The sequence below is a fragment of the Vicia villosa genome, linkage group LG3, assembly GCF_029867415.1.
Source record: "Vicia villosa cultivar HV-30 ecotype Madison, WI linkage group LG3, Vvil1.0, whole genome shotgun sequence".
NCBI classification, from domain to species: Eukaryota; Viridiplantae; Streptophyta; class Magnoliopsida; order Fabales; family Fabaceae; genus Vicia; species Vicia villosa.
The window spans coordinates 80,501,641-80,522,043 of NC_081182.1; the positions used below are offsets into that span (position 1 = coordinate 80,501,641).

The 20,403-nt window shown below is 34.9% G+C and overlaps 2 protein-coding genes across 4 annotated transcripts; both read right to left on the reverse strand.

The window, feature by feature from the left end:
* Nucleotides 1-4,226: 4,226 nt before the first annotated feature.
* LOC131662032 (uncharacterized) lies at nucleotides 4,227-6,972 on the reverse strand. The gene is made up of 3 exons (XM_058931710.1): nucleotides 6,726-6,972; nucleotides 6,086-6,577; nucleotides 4,227-4,642 (listed from the first exon to the last, which is right to left on the reverse strand). Exons 1-3 carry the CDS (start codon nucleotides 6,915-6,917, stop codon nucleotides 4,433-4,435), a joined length of 894 nt encoding a protein of 297 aa, XP_058787693.1. The 5' UTR covers nucleotides 6,918-6,972; the 3' UTR covers nucleotides 4,227-4,432.
* Nucleotides 6,973-15,070: 8,098 nt separating this feature from the next.
* LOC131662033 (auxin response factor 17) lies at nucleotides 15,071-19,792 on the reverse strand. Of its 3 annotated transcripts, none has more exons than XR_009301368.1 (4): nucleotides 18,502-19,792; nucleotides 16,838-17,577; nucleotides 15,968-16,033; nucleotides 15,072-15,710 (listed from the first exon to the last, which is right to left on the reverse strand). XR_009301368.1 is itself a non-coding variant. In XM_058931712.1 (3 exons), the coding sequence occupies exons 1-2, from the start codon at nucleotides 19,579-19,581 to the stop codon at nucleotides 16,876-16,878; spliced, it is 1,782 nt and encodes a 593-aa protein (XP_058787695.1). In that variant the 5' UTR covers nucleotides 19,582-19,792; the 3' UTR covers nucleotides 15,071-15,710; nucleotides 16,838-16,875. The 3 variants fall into 3 exon arrangements, 1 of the variants encoding a protein (XP_058787695.1); XR_009301367.1 differs by having other exon boundaries at nucleotides 15,075-15,710; nucleotides 15,944-16,033; XM_058931712.1 differs by lacking the exon at nucleotides 15,968-16,033 and having other exon boundaries at nucleotides 15,071-15,710.
* Nucleotides 19,793-20,403: the final 611 nt, after the last annotated feature.

A 20,403-nucleotide genomic window follows, 5' to 3' on the forward strand; every position in this document is an offset into this window, starting at 1 on the left:
GTCATCACTTGTATCACTATCCTCTAGCTCTTGTCTTGAGGTCTTGGAGCTTGAAGCCTTTAGAGCTATTGACTTCTTCTCTACCTCTTTCTCCATGTTCTTTTCTTTCTTTTCCCTTTTCTCATGCATGTCAAGGCATTTAAGGTGTTGTTCATGTTCCTCTAGTTTACCAAAGAGAGTGGTAATGTCTAAGGTGTTTAGATCATTTGCTTCCTTTATTGCTGTAACCTTGGGTTGCCATTCCCTGTTCAAGCATCTTAAGATTTTGTTAGTAGCAACTGCATTGGAAACAGGTCTATCAAGAGAATTTAACCGATTTTTCAGGTGAACGAATCTCTTCTGCATGTTTTCGATGGATTCACCATCTTCCATGTGGAACAGTTCGAACTCTTGAGTTAACGTATTGATCCTAGCTAGTTTGACATCATCCGTTCCCTCGTGGGCAACTTGCAATGTGTCCCACATAGCTTTAGCGGATCTACAATGGGAAACGTGATAGTATTCATCAACTCCTAGAGCTGAGATTAGAATGTTTCTCGCTTTCCAATCGTATGCATATCTCTTTTCATCTTCAGCATCCCAAGTATTTTCTGGTTTTGGAACAACTGCACCAGCTGCATTTGTCATGGTAATCTGAAAGGGACCATTGACAATAGCTGTCCAGATGTTCCTATCAATTGCATTGATGTGGACACACATACAATCCTTCCAATAGCCATAGTTTTCACCGTTGAAAACTGGAGCTCTATTGTGAGCCCCTTTAGGTCCGGAAGCCATCTTTCCAATAAGTGTTTCACGTAGCACGGAATAAACCAGAGCTCTTGATGCCACTTGTTAGACGCTGGCCTGAGGATCTAGAGGGGGGGTGAATAGATCTCACAGAGTTTTTCGGAATTATTTCTAACTAAAGCGAAAGCGGTTCTGAATCGACTTGCGTCTATTCCGGACCGTTATTGCAAGGGTCGTATATGTGACAAAACCACAAGATAATTGAGATTAACGATGAAGTGATATGTTATCGAATCAATACGTTTCACAGCTGAAAATCAATTAACTTCTAAATTGACAAACTTTGGTTTGCAATGCAGTAATAATGGAATAAGCAAAAAGACAAACACTTGGTGATAATGTTCAAATTGATGATGATTCAAGATGTGGTGAATTGTGATGTTTATGCAGAACCTTAATTCACAATTTTAACACTTGAATCGTTAATCAATTTTGCAATTATGACCAAATATGAACAGAACGTAAATGAAAAGATAAAAGCGACAAGAACACGATATTTGTTCAGGCAGTTCGTCGATCGTCCTCGCTACGACTACGTCTGCCCCCAATTCCAAATTGAAATTGGGAAATCTTCCATTAATGTTGAAAGCAGTTTATACAAAGAAGAAAGCAAAGCGATAAACAATAAACCGAATTTGTCGATCCTTTGAATCTTCTTCCCCCTTAATCTTGAGTCAGATCAAGGTGATCCAAGAGCTTCACTTGATCCCTTTTCTGCAGTGTCTTGAATTGCCTTGAACCCTTGTTCTTCAATCTTCACACTCAGATGGATCCTCGATGAAACCTCTTGATAAAAACCCCCAAGAAACACCTATCTTGGAGGACAAAACCCTCGAATTTTATTCACCAAAAACCCCACAAATCTTCACCCACTAGGAATCTTCAATTTCGTTCCATGGACGTTATCGAACTCGATCACTAACCCTCAACGCAAGAATGATTATGTGTAATTGTGTTGGAGATGATGAAGAACGAAGATGAGAAGACTTTGTGTATCTTTCAGTCTTTGGTGTTCTTTACAATAATTGAACCTTGGACAATATATATATGAGAGCTTATCAGTTGGAGCAGAGAAAACCAGAAATTTTGGCATTTTTGATCAGATAGGTCGACCTCTTGTGGTGCTTAGGTCGACCTAATAGAGCTGCATATCCTTTGAATGTCATTTGTTCCCAGTTAGGTCGACCTGTTAAAGAAGTAGGTCGACCAGAATCCACTTCAGATGCGTTTTGGGGACCTTTCCTCAGATTAGGTCGACCTAGTTGTTGTGTAGGTCGACCTAGCAGAATGATATGTAAATTTCTTCATTTTAGGTCGACCTGTGTTGGGAGTAGGTCGACCTGACTGCTGTTTTTCTGAGTTCCTCTTATTTTGCTTGTGTTGAGTCGACCTGTATGCATAGTAGGTCGACCTGCTCTGTTATGAGTGACCAATGCTTGCTTTTCTTTGAGTTCTTCTGCTTGTACCTTGTTGCTTGTATGCTTGTTGAGTTTGCCATGAATCAAAAACATCTTTGTGAGTGTGATCTTGTATTCACAGCCATGCCGCGTGCTAGTGCCTTCACCCCCTCAGAGGGAACCAAGTGTCGGATCTTTACAGGCGCTATTTTGACCGCATGGCTGCCGATGACATCTGATACGACTGTTATGTTTCTCACCATGAGACGGTTGCATGGGATGACGTTGCCCTATATTTTGGATGGTTGGCTGCCAGTTCGACCATCATTGTTCGTTATCTTATGGACCGCGTCATGCGGCAGTTCGAGTACTATCATACGATACCTCACCACCCTTCTGTCTCAGCTCCTATGCTGATGACCCGTCGGTAGATGGATGAGGCATTTGTAAACTTTGAGCATCACATGGTTCCTGACGAAGCTCAGGCGACCAGATCAGAGAGACTGGAGCTACGCCGACGGGTACATCAATTGGTACTTCACGGTATCACACCCATACATGATCCTTACTGCAGCGGGATCACCACCCAGACCAGCCCATGAGGAGATCTTGCAGACTCATCAGTCTCAGTTAGACCACACCGACGATGTTCTTCCTCGCTGTCGTGAGATACTTGACATGGTGCGGGTAGGCATTGCTGACGGTTTCTTCCCTGTGGGTCTGATCACAAGTGTATACTAGATGGTATCATGAGGGTGGCAGACATATTGTCAGGACAAGTGAGGCACTTGACGGTAGAGACAAAGTAGCCAGCAGACGACGTGGTGGACGCAGAGGCGAGGCTAGAGGCAGAGAAAAGGCTTAGGATATTGTCCAACACACAGTAATGATGCCTATGATTTTATTGATGTCTGCATTTTGATTACATTTATGTACTTTATTTTGATAATGTATATGACACTATTAGAATGATTTACACGATGTATTCTTTTGGTGTAGTATATCACATTGCTTTTAAATTGCACTACTTTAATGTACTATAATTTAATGTTCCATCTTTGTAAAAAAAATGGAAGTTTTAGAGTGAAATATAGTTGATTTAAAATATAACAGAAGGTTCTGTAGGTACAGAATGTTCTGTATGTGCATCTACGAAAACAATGACATAATTGGAATTTCGCCAGGTGCCTAAGAGTATCAAGGGAGGCATTGAGATATTCTCTTTATTTTTTATCAACAAATATTTTCAAATAGTATTTTTGAAAATAATTAATTAAATAGTTTAAACTGAATTTTTATTTAAATTTGATCAATTAAATGATTTATAATATATGATTTAGTTTATTAATCACTTTTTTTTTTTTTGACAAAAGTTTATTAATCACTTAAATGACTTAAATGGTTAAAAAAATAATAATTCAAAGTAATTCAGTTTAAAAATTTGGTTCAGTTAACCATATTTTTTTGCACTCTCTAATTCAAAAATAATGATTACTAAGTTGATTAAAGATGCATTTATTTGATTGAATTAAACTTCTTTTGAAACTTCACAGTCAGATTCATTTATTTACTAATTGATGAAATCGATAACTGGAAAAAAGGATATGCTAGGTGTATGTTGGACCTAGTTATTTGGATCCTGGCCAAACTTTAGTCAACAAGATAACATAGAGAATCTATTTTCCCCCCACCCCTACTCTGTTAATGCAGTTGGCATTTTCTCACGATTTCATGAAAGGATTTTACTTAAAAACTACAATTAATAGCTTAACTTTCAAGTAACATAGTTATCAGGCAAAGGCAGGAACTACACATATTTTCAAAATTCAAATTGCAGTGCTTTCTGGTTAGTGCCCTATGAAATATTAAGGCGTAGTGTTAAGTTCTCTTTAGCGTTATCCTCCATTAGATATGGTAAAAACTCTACACATCAACATGAGGAACAAAGATAATAGCAAGTTAGCAACAGAAAGTTTCAAGAAAAAATAATTTCTGAATTGTAAAAAATAATTGCGCAATAAATTCATATATTTTTCATGATTAAAAATAACTCCCAATTTCCATTATGAAACCAAAATTGCAGTGCAGTTTCAACAGATGCGTATTATGGATTAATGATTATACTCACTTGGGCTCAACATATCGATAGAACAAAAGCATCATTTCAAGTTTACCAATGACAAGATACCATGTAAGCAGAAGGAACTAGGTTTTTGATGAATAGCAGAGAAAGTTCAAGAGATTAATTATCTTTCATCAATTCTAGCTGCTGTTGAAGGCTGCTCCACGGACTTGGCAGGTGTCACTGAAGATTTCTTATTCCCAGGACCTGAGGAAACCTTCACAAATGCTGGCCTTAAAACCTTATCTTTAAGCACAAAACCTCGTCGGGATTCTTTAATTATAATCCCTTCCTTGAACACTTCGGACTCCTCACGTCCAATGGCTTCATGTAGCTGAAACAAAAGTAATCCAAAAACAAATTAAACAATGGTAAGGTGGATAACTTTTTATAAGCTTCCATCAAACATGCCTTCTACACCTACTATAGGCCAGAATAGTATCTCAAGTTTTGGCTTTTGTCTTTCAATCATATTATGTGGTGAAGACCCACATAGGATAAGCAAAACAAGCCATGTGGCACCATACTTTAGATTGAAGGCTCAAATAATTACCGATGGTGCCAGTGTTGTGTGTGGTGTTTGCGTTAGTGTTTATAGAAAACAAGTGCCATGATGGTAATAAGAAGAGACAAAACTTTCAACAAGATATTTTCACTTTCCAAAGGAAAAAGATGTATGAAAAATGAAAATCAATCATGGTTAATCAACCACGAGTGCAATTGAACAGAAATTTAACTTAGAGAATATGGTAGAAGTACATGGCAACCAATAATCAAATTAGCCATAAAGAGAAAACTACTTTATAGAAAATGATATAAAAACTCTAACTTGCAACTAGGTTTACAGTCACAAGACATTAAACATTATATATGGATATATGTCTGTTATAAAATGATAAAATAAAAATCAGATCCCTCTTGATTAATACTTGAATAAATTTTCATTAAGAATTACCCAAACAAAACTCCACTCACATCGCAGGTAAAAACTCTCAAACAAAAAACTTTTGTTTCTACCAAAACCAATCACGGGAAAAATATTTTGATAAAAACTGGTACACAATAAAATTTAATAGCAATTACAATAAGTTTCTAAGAATTCGAGTTTTGGCTCTCTCCCTTCCATGAATTCAAGAGCTTGGTCTCTCCCTCAGACATAACCTCCTTCTAATTTTCAGCATGCCCAGAACATGGTTCTGTTTCCCTTCTTATGCTGCCTAAGTTTTGTAACTGATCCTAATAATAAAAATTCTTACTTAAATAATACTAATGGTTGCTTAGACCAGTAACTAATACTTGACAGGATAGAACAGCCACATTCAGTTTTGGTTCATAGTAATTCTTAAGGCCCAACATATTTTTCTTAGGAAATCAATATATGGAGCAATTCCAAACAACACAACATCCATCAGTGCAGTACTATTTCTCTTAAAAAAACAACTTATATGCCAAAATCAAACTAAACAGTAACAAGCAAAACATTTCTTCCACAGTTTCATCACTTACGACACAACACACTTTACACATTAACTTAATATCTAAATCTAACTCCATGATAGACACGAATCAAGGAACAAACTAACTGTTGCATCACCCTAGATTCTTCATAGTTTATCATAGTTGAATTCAAGTGTTTGCTAGTTATTCTGTTAACTATTAGCACCTTGCATTCTATAAGGTTCTCTACTCTAGAAAACCTAATATCAGAAACTTTAACTAACTCATTTTCGCAAGAAAATTAAACACAATTTCTCATATCAGAAACTCTTTTACTTACCAACGGATTAAAAGGCTTGCCAACGGTTGCTACAACAGAAACCTGATGACTCCTCAAAGTCTCAACAAACTGCTTATAAATACTCTGATAACTCACATCAATCTTCTTCTCTTTCTCCGTCGCCACTTCAATTTGTCGCTTAACTCTCTCAAAACTATCCGCCATCAACAAAAGCTTCTTAATGAACCCCTGTTGCGCATCCGATCGAATCCCAACTCTTTCCTTGTCAAATCTTTTCCTAAAGTTATCAAAATCCGCTTGTAAGCGAAGATATTGCTCCTTAACCGAAACCTTATCATCCGATAGAGTAGATACTTTCTGAACCAATTTAACCTTTTCATTCTGCTTTAATTGTATTGTTCCTTCAATCTCTGATGCAATCTTTTCGTTGCCGGTAAGAAAGGCTTTCTTGTATGATTCAATAAGAATCGCTAAGCTGGGTAAAGTTTTTCTATCTTCATCAATTTGAATCTCTTCTGTTTCGTTATTTATCTATGAAAATACAAAGAGAGGATTATAATTCAGAAATAATTAAAAAAACCCTAAAATTGAAATTACGAAATTCGCTGAATCAATAACAAAATGATTGTATGATGCAAAATAAACAAGATAGATAGAGTGAGTAACAGAGAGTGTGTACTTGGGAAGAAGCGAAGAGTGAGGTTGGATGGAGAGAGGAAAAGGGGGCTGGAAACCCTAAGACAGTGTTGGAGGCGGAAAAGGGGCGAGATGGAAAGCGTGCGAAATTGGGTTTTTGACGAGATTTGGAAGAGAATGAAGTAGAAGAACATGAACAACCTAGTAGAATTTGATTCGAGAGAGAAGTAGCCATTGGATTGTACTAGTAAAGGAAGAGAGTTTGTGCTATTTCTTGTATATAAGTTTATGTGGCAATACGGTGAATTAAATAATTTTGAAAGTATCTCTACTAATGTATATTTGATAATTGATATAATTTAATTAAATTAAATGTATATGTAAATAAAATTAATAATGTATATAAATTAATTTTATTATTAAAATATTTTTTAAAGTTAAATTAAAATAAAATATTTCAAAAATAATTAAAATTTGTCTATTGAAAAATATATACACATTATTATTAGATTTTAACAGAGGTTTGAATATAAATTTGTTTCACTCTAAATATCTAATTTATCTATTTATACTATTTTATAATTTATATATTTATATATTATATTACATTTTATTATCTCATAGCTGTTTCTACTAAATCTTTTTCCAAAATTTCTTATATTTATGATAATAATAATAATAATAATGCAAAATTATCTTCATGTCCTTTAAATTATTTAATTGTAACTAGTTAGTCATTTTTGTTTTTTCGCTACATATAAGTCATTTATGTTAACTAATATTTACACTGTTGACCTTTTTCTCAAACTATTTTTTAAAAAAGTTGAGGTGACACTAATGATACTAAGATTTCACTTAATGTAGGTCAGAGACTATCATTGGATCATAAAATACAATTTTCAAAATTTTTTAATGCACGAAAGTATTTTTAAATTAATTAAAATACACGTAAAAGAAGAAATTAAAAAAAAATAGTAAAACAGAAAATAAAATTCTCATAAAATTACATAAAATAAAAAATAAGAAGATATATTTTTAAGAATTGGACCACGAAAGAATTTAATATGGATTTTAAAAATTAAAATAAAATTGAAAAAAATTAAAGTTAACATAAAGAATCCACGTACAACTAAAAAAACATAAAAAATGTAACGGATACTATTAATCGTGTTAATATTGCTTTAGTGTTTATGTCTCCACTATATCTTTATGAGTGAATTGTGAAAATGGAGGAGAGTTATGGAATAGGTAGGAGTTTTTTTACCTCTTCAAATGAAAGGGATTGGTTGGTATAAATAATGAACTAAAAATGTTGGTCGAAAAGAATAAGATGTGGGGGAGAGAGATATTGTAACTAGAGTTAGGGGGTGTTCGCGGTGTGGTTTTGGCGGTTTTGACGTAAAAATTCATCTGAATCACAAGAGGAAAAAGTGTGCGATTTTGGTTGGCTTTTAGAAATAAAAGTGAACCAAACCAATGCGGTTTGGAATGATTCAGTTTTTTTTACAAAAAATTATTGAGCCATACATACACATATTGATGACATCATAACTTTGTATTTAGTCATTTATCCATTATCAAATAACAACAAAATTCATCATATTTGGATAACAACTTTTCATTTAATATACAAAAATAATATTAGATAAAAGTGGGATAAAAAATATAAAATAGTAGCATAAAATAATATCAAAAACATTATAATGAAATAAAAAAAAAAGATGAAATATTAGAAAAGATGACAAAGAAAGAGCAGAAGAGATGTGATTAGATAAGAAGATGAACATTAAAAACGTAATTGGAGGAGAGAACCGTAGAATAAAAATAATAAGATGAAAAAGAAAGAAGTTAAGAGATGAAAGACTAGAAAAGAATATGTGATATGTATTTGGAAAAGAAGATGAGAAGAATGTGCAATACCGTTAGAAGAGATTTGAGAATACTTAAATTGAAACATTAAGTGTGAGGAAGAGAAAATCATTCGTAATCGTAAGGCTAAGACATAACAGGCTTGAGTTTGAGTTGGATATAAGTTAATTGAAGTTTGGAGGATTGTAACATAATGCAGTTTGGTTCGGTTTGTAAAATACAAACCGCTGACCGAATCGAACTGCGCTGTTTGTTAAAAAATAGCCTAAACACATCCGGATTAATTGCAGCTTTTTGCGATTTCAGTTTGGTTTGGTTCGGTTTTGAGGTTTTCTATTGGGCCGATTTGGTTTTGAACAACCCTAGCAACAGTATAAAATTAATGACACAAGAGACTATTAGAAGACATATAATTCTTCACATCATCATCCTACATGATAATTTTTTTTAAGGATCATTAACAAATGATGCATATGTCTTATGGTTAGACATCAGATTGATTCAGTTCGATTTTGGGTCCAAACCATCAATCCGAGCAAATCTACGGGTGAAAACTACATGCTCAATTTCGACCATTTGAATTAATTGTTTAATCGGGTTCGGTTTAAAACGGTTCAGTTTCTAAAATCAATTTTTTTGGTTATATATTTAACTGGAACAAATTTAATTGCAAGACCCAAATTAAATTTTTTTTGGGAATTTTTTATTCCACTCTATACAATAAGGGTGAAAACCATTCTATGAAATTCCAAAAATGTCCTTGGAAAATTAGAAATGCATTCTGAGACACACCTTATTTTGTTAGATTTTAGTTAGTTTCGGAGATGCATTTCTGTTTTAGAATCGAAAATACATTTTCGATTTTACGGCAAATACATTTCTATCAGCAAATATAATTTTAGTAAGTTACAAATTAACCAGTTACAACAAATTTTGAATACAATCCAAGCATAATATATATACACACACAAATTGTGCCAAAAATAACCAAAATGATATCCAAATACAATCCAAAAAGTCAATACACATAATATAATATCCAAACCAAAATACATAAAGATAAACGAAGTCTACTGGATATGGTGGACTATGAGTCGGCTCGTAACCCTCTCAGCATTCCTCTGCTGTCTCCTGTACAGTAGAGCCCCCTGATCGTCCGCCATAATGGCATCTAGTAGCCATCTAACCTCAGACCCATAAAAAATAATCCTCCATCAATACCCGCCTATGTGATCTTGATGATACGACGACACCCAGGTAACACATCAGTGGCATGATCGTCCATAGCCTGCTCTTCCTCTAGAATCTCTTGATGAACTGGCCTCGGTGGATTTCTTGGAGAATTCTGTGTAAGGTATGGATGGAACATCTTGAATAACCAAATGATATAATTGTCAGTGTAACTCCATTCGTTTGGTGCTACGGTACTCTGGGCCTCATCTGACACAAGATGATTTTCAAAATCATCAAATAAGGCATCCATATCCCTCTATTTCACGAGGGGAGAAGCAGAAACATCATGATCCTGAGGAATATCCTGCATGTTGTAACACCCTAATTTACCCCGCGTAATTATATAGGAAAATAATAGTAAAATAAAACATATTTTCAAAATTCATTAGGATGCTACCTTCAAAATTACACAAAAGCTCATCAAACAGATACGCAACACATAAACACAATTAATCATATCTGAAATTCTTTTCTTTTAATCGCAACGGAAAATAATAGTACAAATCATTAACAAATTTTCAGCATCAAACTTAAAACATAAATCAACAACGTGAAGTGCTAATAAAAATTCAGCAATGGAGTTTTATAAAGTTTCACTCCCAAAAACAATAAAGAAACGCGAAACCCCCAAGTGTTACGTATCAGAGCGACACCGATCCAACTACGCAAAGCAAGGCAATTCCTCAGCTAAACTCCACTTCGAGCTACTTCAAATGATCTGCATGTTACCAATATAAAGGTATCATTCAAACAAAAGGGGTGAGATATCATAATATTATAAACTGGAGTATATTAATTAGCAGATCGAAATTCAAGTTCACATGATCATACTCCATGTTATTTCATCCATTCACTTCATTCGTCATAAAATATTACAACACACTATAACATATACATTCCCATCACAGATCCATAATTATCAAATCAATAGTAATAGTAATAATAATACAATGAAACCAACTTCTTAATATGCATGTGGTACCCAAAACTGTAAGTTTAAGAGTGCGCCTAAGAGGGGGGTGAATTAGGACTTTGAAAAATTATTCGGTTTTAGAAAACTTGTTCTTATTTCTCTCGTTTGGTGCAAGATTTTATACATAAGTTTCTTTCTTTTCTGGTTTTTGATTTGTGATGAGAGCGGTAAATGCAGAAAAGTAAAGAACACAATGATGTATACTGGTTCCCCTCACAATCCGAGAGTGCTCCAGTCCCCTTTCAACATGAAAGAGATTTTATTATAGTTTGTGACTTGTACAAGACCTACACAAACACCAAGAACAGTCCTCTTGAACCAAGAACAATCCTCTTGGATTTTCACTAAGTACACTAAGAGAACAATCCTCCCTTAATGACTCACTTGTTTCCAACATTAATCCTGGACACCAAGATTTCAACCACCAAGAACAATCCTCTTGAAATAATCAAGTTGAAATGAGAACAATCCTCTCACTTTCAACTTATTGCTTCCAACAATTCTGGACAACAAGGAATACAAAACCAAGTAATCTTAATTCCAACAATTATGGAAAAATAATATATGAATACAACAAGATTTTTGAGAATATGAAATTTGTAGAATAATTATCACTTTGAGTGATGTATCAATATAATTGATCTTCTCTTCTAAAAAAAAAGCAATTTATAATGATAGAATATAGTGCTCAAGTGTTTGTAAATAATATATGAATTTTTCTAGACTAATATGAAAATGCATGTAGAAAAATTCTTTGTGAAAGTCCAAGAACACAAACACTTGTTTTGAAATTTAAATGATAACAATGATGTTAAATTGTTGCTGAAGAGGTGATTTGTAATTTGAAATTTTAATGTATTTATAAGAGCATAACACATTTATAAACCATGGTGAAGTCATGAAAAATGTCAATTTAAAATGAAAATGTTTCATGAAGAGTGCATAAAAAAGTATTAAAAAATTGCTATTTTTTTTAAAAACGTACAAGACTTTTTAAGCCGGTTCAAACGGTTACTGACTTAATAAGTTCGTAGAAAATTTTAATTTCAAATAGTTTTTCAAATTTCAAACAACATCAGGTTTTGTTAAGTCAGTTAACCAGACCTGACTTAACAAGTGCTGACAGCATTTTAAAAAAAAGTTTTTATTTTATTTTTCATTTTATGCATTTGAATCAAAGATTTTTATGCATGATAATTTGTCTAATTATTTGAACCAACCTAATGCAACATCTATTGATTTATCCTAGTTAATAAATTATATTTAAAAGTAATTTAACATGGTTCAAACATGATAAAAAATATTTGAAAGTGATTTTGAACACAAATGACCAATACATGCAAGTGATTTTTTGGAGAATAATTGAGCACTAAATTTATCAATATAAATGCATGCATATACCTCAATAAATCAAGATCAATGCTAATCTTCAAAATATAATTTTTGAATTCTTTGATGCTAGTTTTCAATATGATGAGTCTTGAATCATTTGAATAGATAAAATGCACTTGAAGCTTTTTCCATACTTTTTGACATGATCATTTGATTTTCACTTTGTCTTCATCAAAATACAATAGATGGAGAGTTTTGACCTCACAAAAACTTCACTGGACCGACGTCCTATAAACATCACTGGACCAACATCCTATCAATATCATTGGACCAAAGTCCTATCAACATCACTGGACCAACATCCTATAAACATTACTGGACCGAAGTCCTATAAACATCATTGGACCGAAGTCCCATCAACATATATTATGAATGTATGATGCGCAACAACACAATAAGGCATGACCACAGCTAGTCAAAACACATCATCATTAACATACTCACCATACAAAACTACTTCCATACAAAAGACATGGGCCTCCATCAAATAATCATCCATTGTATCCAAAATTATTTTTGTATTATAGAAAATGTTTTTAGCTTTCCGTAGGTTCACCATAAGGACTCACTTAAAAAAACCAAAATATCATATATATCAAATACTTCACAAAAATCAATAAAACATCATTTATATCAATTGCTTCACAATAACTCACATGAAAACACCAAAACATCACCTATGTCGAATACTTCGCAATAAATCATATATTCATGCTAAATAAATTAAATAAATAGTTAAACTTGGCCATGAAGTTTTTTTTGGTAGCGTAAGTAATGAAATACCTTGCTCCTGAATGTGATGGACACAAGCTCCCAAAGATCAGCATGGATGTAATCAAGGGATCCCTGTGTTCCAAGTACACAGAGTTCACAAAACTTCAGCTTTTCGACTTTGTCTCCACCAAGCAGATTTTGCTTCCCTAATTCAACCACACCCCTTTCACTGACATGGCCCAATCTCATGTGTCAGATTTCTGTCTTCGACAAAGGTTTCGTGGATGCAACATTTTTCAAACCACTTATAACTTCATCCTCAAGGGTATATTAGCCTTGTTTCTTCACGCCTCTCAAGACTTCCTTCGACCCCTTCATGACTCTTAGGATACTTTTCTCTCCTTAGAAAACTTATGCTTTCTTGTCGAATTCACCAAGAGAAAGCAAATTTCTCTTCAAATCAAGAACATACCTGACTTCAGTCAATAACCTTATTGACTCATCATGAACCTTGAATCTCACAGATCCAACACCTGCAATCTTGCAAGCTTTGTTGTTTCCCAGCAGTATTGATCCACCATCTTGATCACATAATTCCTCGAACAAGTCTTTGTTTGGAGTCATGTGCCAAATGCAACCTGAATCCATAATCAACTCCTTCCTAGAGTCACTGCTGCTCGAAACCACAAGGACATCAGATGATTCAAAATTATCTTGAACAATGGCTACATTGCCATTATCCTTACCTCCATGATCTTTCAGGTGCTCAGGGAACACCTTTCTTGTGTGACCCTCCGTCTTACAGTGATAGCATCGAATACCAGATGATTCACCACTATAAGACTTCTGCTGACTTTTGCCTTTCTTCTTGTCGAACTTACCATCCTTTCGCAAGAATTTTTCTTTAACAGTCAAACCTTCACCAACGGTCGAAGATTTATGCTCCTTTTGTTCGTTCAAGTCCTTAGAATACAGGGCTGATTGAACTTCTTCAAAGGTCAGGGACTCCCTTTCATGCAGGAGAGTTTCTTTGAAGTGAGCAAGTGATCGAGGCGAAGCGCACAATAGTAACAACGCTTGATCTTCATCATCGATCTTCACATCAATATTTTCAAGATCAAGAATCAGCTTGTTGAACATATCCAACTGCTCAACTAACACTTTGTCTTCAATCATCTTGAATGAATTCAAAGCTTGCTTCAGGTAAAGTCGATTTACTAGTGATTTGGCCATGTACAAACTTTCAAGTTTCATCCACAACCCTGATGTTCTCGTCTCCTTTTATACTTGTCTGAGAACCTTATCACCAAGTCTCAACAAAATTGCGTTGTGTGCTTTCTCGATCATAGTCGTCTTCTCCGTTGCCGTTAATGCAACATTCATGGCTACCTCTCCCTTCAACACTTCCAAGCAACCCTGCTGAACCAGTAGGACTTTCATCTTCAAGTGCCACAGACCGAAATCATTCTCTTCGGTGAACTTTTCAATCTCATACTTTGTTGAAGGCATCTTCTTCATGCTCAGTGCACCAATTTGTTGTGAATTCAATGCCAATAACGAAGTATAAAACAAGGAACGAATAAAGAACACAAGAATTGATTATAACTGCTATTCTTTTACTTTCTCTTAGAAAACAAGATTACAAGTTTACAAGAATAACAAATAACCTCCCTCACCCAAAATTAGGATTCGCAGTGTGCAATGATGAAAAACTAGTATGTTATTTATAATAAAATCTAACATACTAAACTAATGAACTTTTTTCACAAGGCCCATTACACAAGCTAACTTAATAAACAAGCTAACTTAACAAATTAGGGTTTAAACACTAAAACCTAATTTAACATGCTAACAACCCTAGCATCTTCAACACTAGCATGTGAACAACCTTCGACTTCATGCTTAATCCTGTCGAATCAAGAAGCTACTATGAGACTATACTAGAATTCGATCCAATATCTCAGAATACAAAATTTAAAAAAACCCGAATCAACCGAACCGCATTGATTTGGTTTAAATCAATTCGGTTTTATTTTTAACAACTAGCATTTGTTCACGAAACTTCTTCGGTCTCTCAATTTTCTCTTCCTTTGTTATTTTTTCTAATAGATGTAGATGTTTGCTGTTTGTTGATTATACGTTTTAAGGTGTATTTTGAAGACTAGAAAATTTATAACTAAAACTATTAAAAATATGGGTTTAATGAAAAACAAATGAAGCTGATAGAGATATCGGTTGTAAGCTAGTAGTTGCTTATTTTATTGATAGATTTACTCCCTTTGTCCCACAAATATTGAAATTGACAAATGACAATATCTTCGATGCTTGTAGTCGTAGATCACTTCTAAAACAATATCCAAATTTTAAGATAAATTATGAGACAAACCAATTCTGTCGCCCAAAACCTATAATAGCGCGGTCAAAGGGTCAAATGTTCCACGTATCAAGACATGTTTCCTAAGCCAATACTAAGAACTAGCGCTGAATAGCATATTCTCCTGTCTACGAGACATAAATGCTTATTGTTAAGACAATAAACAGCCACATATCTGCTCAAAAGAATAAATGAAGAGCAACATATCTGCTCAAAAATAAAATGAACAGCAACATATCTGCTCAAAAATAAAATGAACAGCAACATACAAAACTTTCTTCATAATCCAATCGTGGGGGCGAAAATGAGACAACATATCTTGTTTTTTAGGAAATATTTAAAACGTCAAATGTAACATCATACATGAATCTTTCCAAATATAGTTTCATTGTTCCAAATTCAACAAGACAAACAAAAGATAACCAGCATACTGCAAGGTCAAAAGGGTGGTCCTGCCTGCTTGAAGAAAGTACCTGCATAGAAAGCACCCAAAGTTAAGCAAAAAATAATAATAATAATAATAATAATAATAATAATAATAATAATAATAATAATAATAATAATAATAATAATAATAATAATAATAATAATAATAATAATAATAGTAATTGAACGTGGATTTTATACACATATGGAGTGTGACTTTAAACGAAACAGCAAATCATGCTAACAACTATAAGCAGTTCAACAATATAAAGGCACTCACTTGAGATGAGAGAGTCACAAATACCAGTTTTTTAATTCATTCATTTTCATGCCATGAGAAGCTGCATCTTTTTTCCTCCCTAATGAAGTTCTGAACAATCAAGATAAACATCCATTTATTTTCTTGCATTAGGCTAGTTTCAAAAAAAGTATTCCTATTCACACAATCAAAATATTTAAGCGGCCCGCTGAATCGGTTCCTCTTAAAATATATGATCTACAATTTTGACAAGATATTTCTCAAGTTTTACAAGGATTGAAAAGTTCTTTTCAAATCAAAGACAGAAAACAGGGAGGCGGTAATTCTAGATCACTCACATGTCGATCATGAGTCAGTAGCATTATTCAAGTTAGATATGTGATGTCATAATCAAAATAAGAAAGATAAAATAAGCATAATGGTTGCCATTTGAATGTATTGCCAACAAAGCATGTCATGACTTTGGTTAAGTACTTTTGGCCAGTACTTTTGAAGACCCCGTGTTCAATATCCAGAACACACTCTAGCCATACAAAATTAAAAATTGAAGCCAATAAAATTCTTCCCTATTGTTCTACTTTCAGTTTTATATAATTTCCTGCGAGTGTTTTTTGCTGAGATTTCAGTTAGCAACAGAAACAAACATCATATCATAACTATATCAAACTTATCTAGGAACAACTAGACCTATATTATCAATTAATGAACTAGTGAAAATATAAGAAGGAACAAATCTATACAGCACTTCATTAGAACAAACCCTAAAACATGTCATACATTCCAACAGGACACCAACAAATACCACTGAGCTAACACTATCCATTTTTTCAACACGATATTTGTCAATAACGCATTAATAATTGGTTCTATAATTTGAGTTAGTAACAAACATGATTCACCAAGATATAAGCATACCTGTACAGCTACTTATGTGCATGACATCACAACTACTTTCACAAATAGCATGCCTCGACAGTTGAGGCTATTTGGCACTGGCCATCAAGTCTGTCAAGCAATTTTGAGTAAATCAAAGAATCCTCAAGAGGGTTGTTCATGCCTTCAGTTTCATTGCAGCCCTTACTGCTATCATCTCCAGGGCTACCAGTACCATGCGAACCACTTTCAACAGGCCGTTCTGTCTGAATGACTGCACCAAATAGCTGAAACGATACAGGCCCAGGTTTCATTGAGTTGCAGTTGTAGTTCCGGACAAAATCTGTGCCAAAGGAAGGCAAACTATTCTGGCTCTCTGGTGAAAAATCATCAGATTGAGAACTGCCAACATTTAGCTCAGTTGACAAAGATTTCAACCCCAGCACTGTGTTGTTGCCAAAGGAGTTACTCATACACAGACGGGGGTTTTCACCTGGAAAGTTGGAAAAACTTGAAACAGAAAATAGATCATGCCTGGCTCCCTGCATGCCAGCAGGAAAAGTACCGTAACTCAACAATGATTGATTCAATTGTCCCATTGTTGAATTAGCGAATGCTGTGATGGAAAAGGGATCTCCATCAGTTAACACCCCATGGGGCCCTCTAAGCCTTTTCATTGAGGGAAATGGTGTATGCAGTGAAGGTGTAGTAGAAAGAAGTTCGATCTGCCAAGGGCTGACCCACTTGGAAGTTTGCAACACTTCAGGTTCATCCCATGTAATCTATCAGAAATGATAAACGGAAAAATTCAGTTATTTTAGATGATGATAATCTCTTAAAATACAACTTCTCTGACAAAAGTTTCTTTCCATGTAATTTTTTTTGTCATCACCGCAATAGCTAGAAGATCTAGACATAAGAAATTAAAGGCGGTAAGTGCTGAAGTAAGAGAGACAACCCAGTTTGATGAAGTAAAGTTCATTGCACTAAAACTGAAGTATTCTGTTTGATAATATCATTAAATGAATTATATTGTAAAAGTATTAATAAAAGAAAACTTGTAATCTGGACCAAAAAAAAACAATCAAGGGAGGAAAGCATAATCGAGCCTAAGAGACAGAACTTTCTTCTAGCAACTTCTAAAGTCCCAAGAATGGTGTCTATTGCTTTCACCAAATTTACAAATCCTAAAATTACTTCTTCTACTTTCCAACCAACCCAAGTCTTGTGATTCAACAAGGCAGAGGGAAGAACATCTAGACAAAAATGTAGAAATTAAAATGACATAACAGAAGCAAAATCATATGTGGTAGACAATACCTGTAAACAGAGGATAAACACTATTATCATACTGTTACTTACCTACTTCAACCTCTTCATTATAAACACTATAAACAGAGGATAAACACTATTATCATACTGTTATTTACCTACCTCAACCCGTTTATCCTCTGTTTACTTATAAATAACATTATGATAATAGAGGTTCAAAACAACACTAAGTAGAGACATAAGCCATGAAAACATTCAGAATCAAACTTCACTACTCCTAGATAAAATGTATAGTTGTGTACTAGTATTTCCTTATCAATGTGGCTAGATTATTCATATAACATCATACTTAATTAATACTTAAATAACGCACACATTAAGAACACATTAAACAAGTATATGAAGATAGAAAAGAAAGAAGGAACAATGCATACCTGAAGCATACGCCAAGGGGAACCTCCCCAAGGGCCATGTTCAGGAACAGAGACTGAGGACACTACACCCTGAAACCATGTAGTCCTGGAAGAATCATCAGTCTCCACAGCCATTTTGATTCTCATTCCAGGACACCAAGTAACACTCATTGCTGCATCAACAACCTCAGCTTTCACCACAAAATCCGACCAACCAGCTTTCGGATAGTACACAACTTCAAACGCCAACCCCTGAGCCGCCAATTCCGCCGCCTCCGCAACCGATTTCGGCGACAACTTCCCTTTCCCGTTCCTCGAAAACCCCTCCCTACACTTCTCTTCCACCTGATTTTCCTCATCTTCATCATCCACCCTGTTTCTCACCCCGCAGATCGGAAGACACAATCTCGCAGCGTCGCTAGCACTCCGAGCCGGAACAAAACGGACAGCACGACGGATCCCGATGAACATTACACCTCTAGTATTCTTCATGAAAACAACGGAATCACCGGCAACAAGTTTCTTCCCGTTAACGAACCTACTCCAACCGGTAGTAAGCAGATGCCGCCTCGGCGTACCACGGTAAATATGACGAAACTCCCAAGCCATACCGTGCACGTCAGTAATCACAAGAGACTGATACGGAGGGTCCATACTATAATCCAGCGGCGGGAAAATCGAGTCAGCGCAAAACCTCGGAACGGAGAATCCACCTCCGTTGTTAGCATCCGACGGAGTAAGAATCTTCGCAAACGAGAAAATCCTCTCACCGTCATCAACTTCCGGAGCAGGAACACGAGGAAAAATGGCAGCGAAATCATTGAGAGGCTGAAGAAACAGCTTCGCAAAAACCTCATCGGTTTTCGGATCAGCGAGAAAATGAACAGCAGAAACCGAACAAAGAATGTAAGGCCGTGAAAGCAGTTGCGGAGAAAGGTTATTCGGAGGCGAAGAAGCTTGGTCCATGTGTCCTTGAGGAAAATAATAAACCCTAGAATTAACGGCGGGGATATGCACGGCGGAGCCGGCGATTGCTCGCCAGATTTTAGGATCCACCGAGCTAGCATTCTTCGGCAACGGTGGTAGCACTTGACGGTTCATGGTTTTCACTCACAGCACAAACAGTCACCGTGAAATTCTGAGTTTGTTATAACAGAAGGGTTTGGCTAGGGTTTTCGAACATAAGAAGTAACGGAATCAAATAAGAGTTTGTTATGTGTTTGAGAGAGAGTGACAGAATGAGTGTGCTTCTTTTTCTTTCTCTTTCTCTCTCTTTCTATTTAAAGTTTGTTGTGTGTCCCTTACCTGAGAAAAAAAGGGTCGGAGAAAGCGAATAAATTCGTTTTTCACAATTACGGTTCTACCCTTAATTATGTTGGTTCTTTTTGCAGAAATCATGCCTTTTTAAGAACTTTAATTGAAGAATTAATTAATATTTAATGCTGATGTCAAAAGATAAATACAAAATTTATTACTCCCTCCGTCTCATAATAAGTGTCCCATTTGTAGTTTTTCCTTGTCTCAAATTAATTGTCCTTTTACAATTCCAATGCATCAATCATTATTATTTTTCCACTATTATACCCCTATTTATTAACTTTCACGTTATTCAACTACTATTGATAGGGGTATTCTAGTAAATGACATTAACTTTTTTACTAAAACCAACACATCCAATCATTTTCTTAAAAACCGCGCATTACTCAAATGGGACACTTATTATGAGACGGAGGGAGTATTAATGCTACTCCACTTTATCCATTATCCTTGGTACATTTATCAAAGATGCCATCATTAAGGGAAAACATAGGGTTGTGTGCGTTTAACTTTTTTTGTCCATGAATACTAGTTCATTGAATTGCATTAATGTAAGATGTTAGATATGCTTCACTAGTATTTTAGAATTTAAAATTAGTAGTGTTG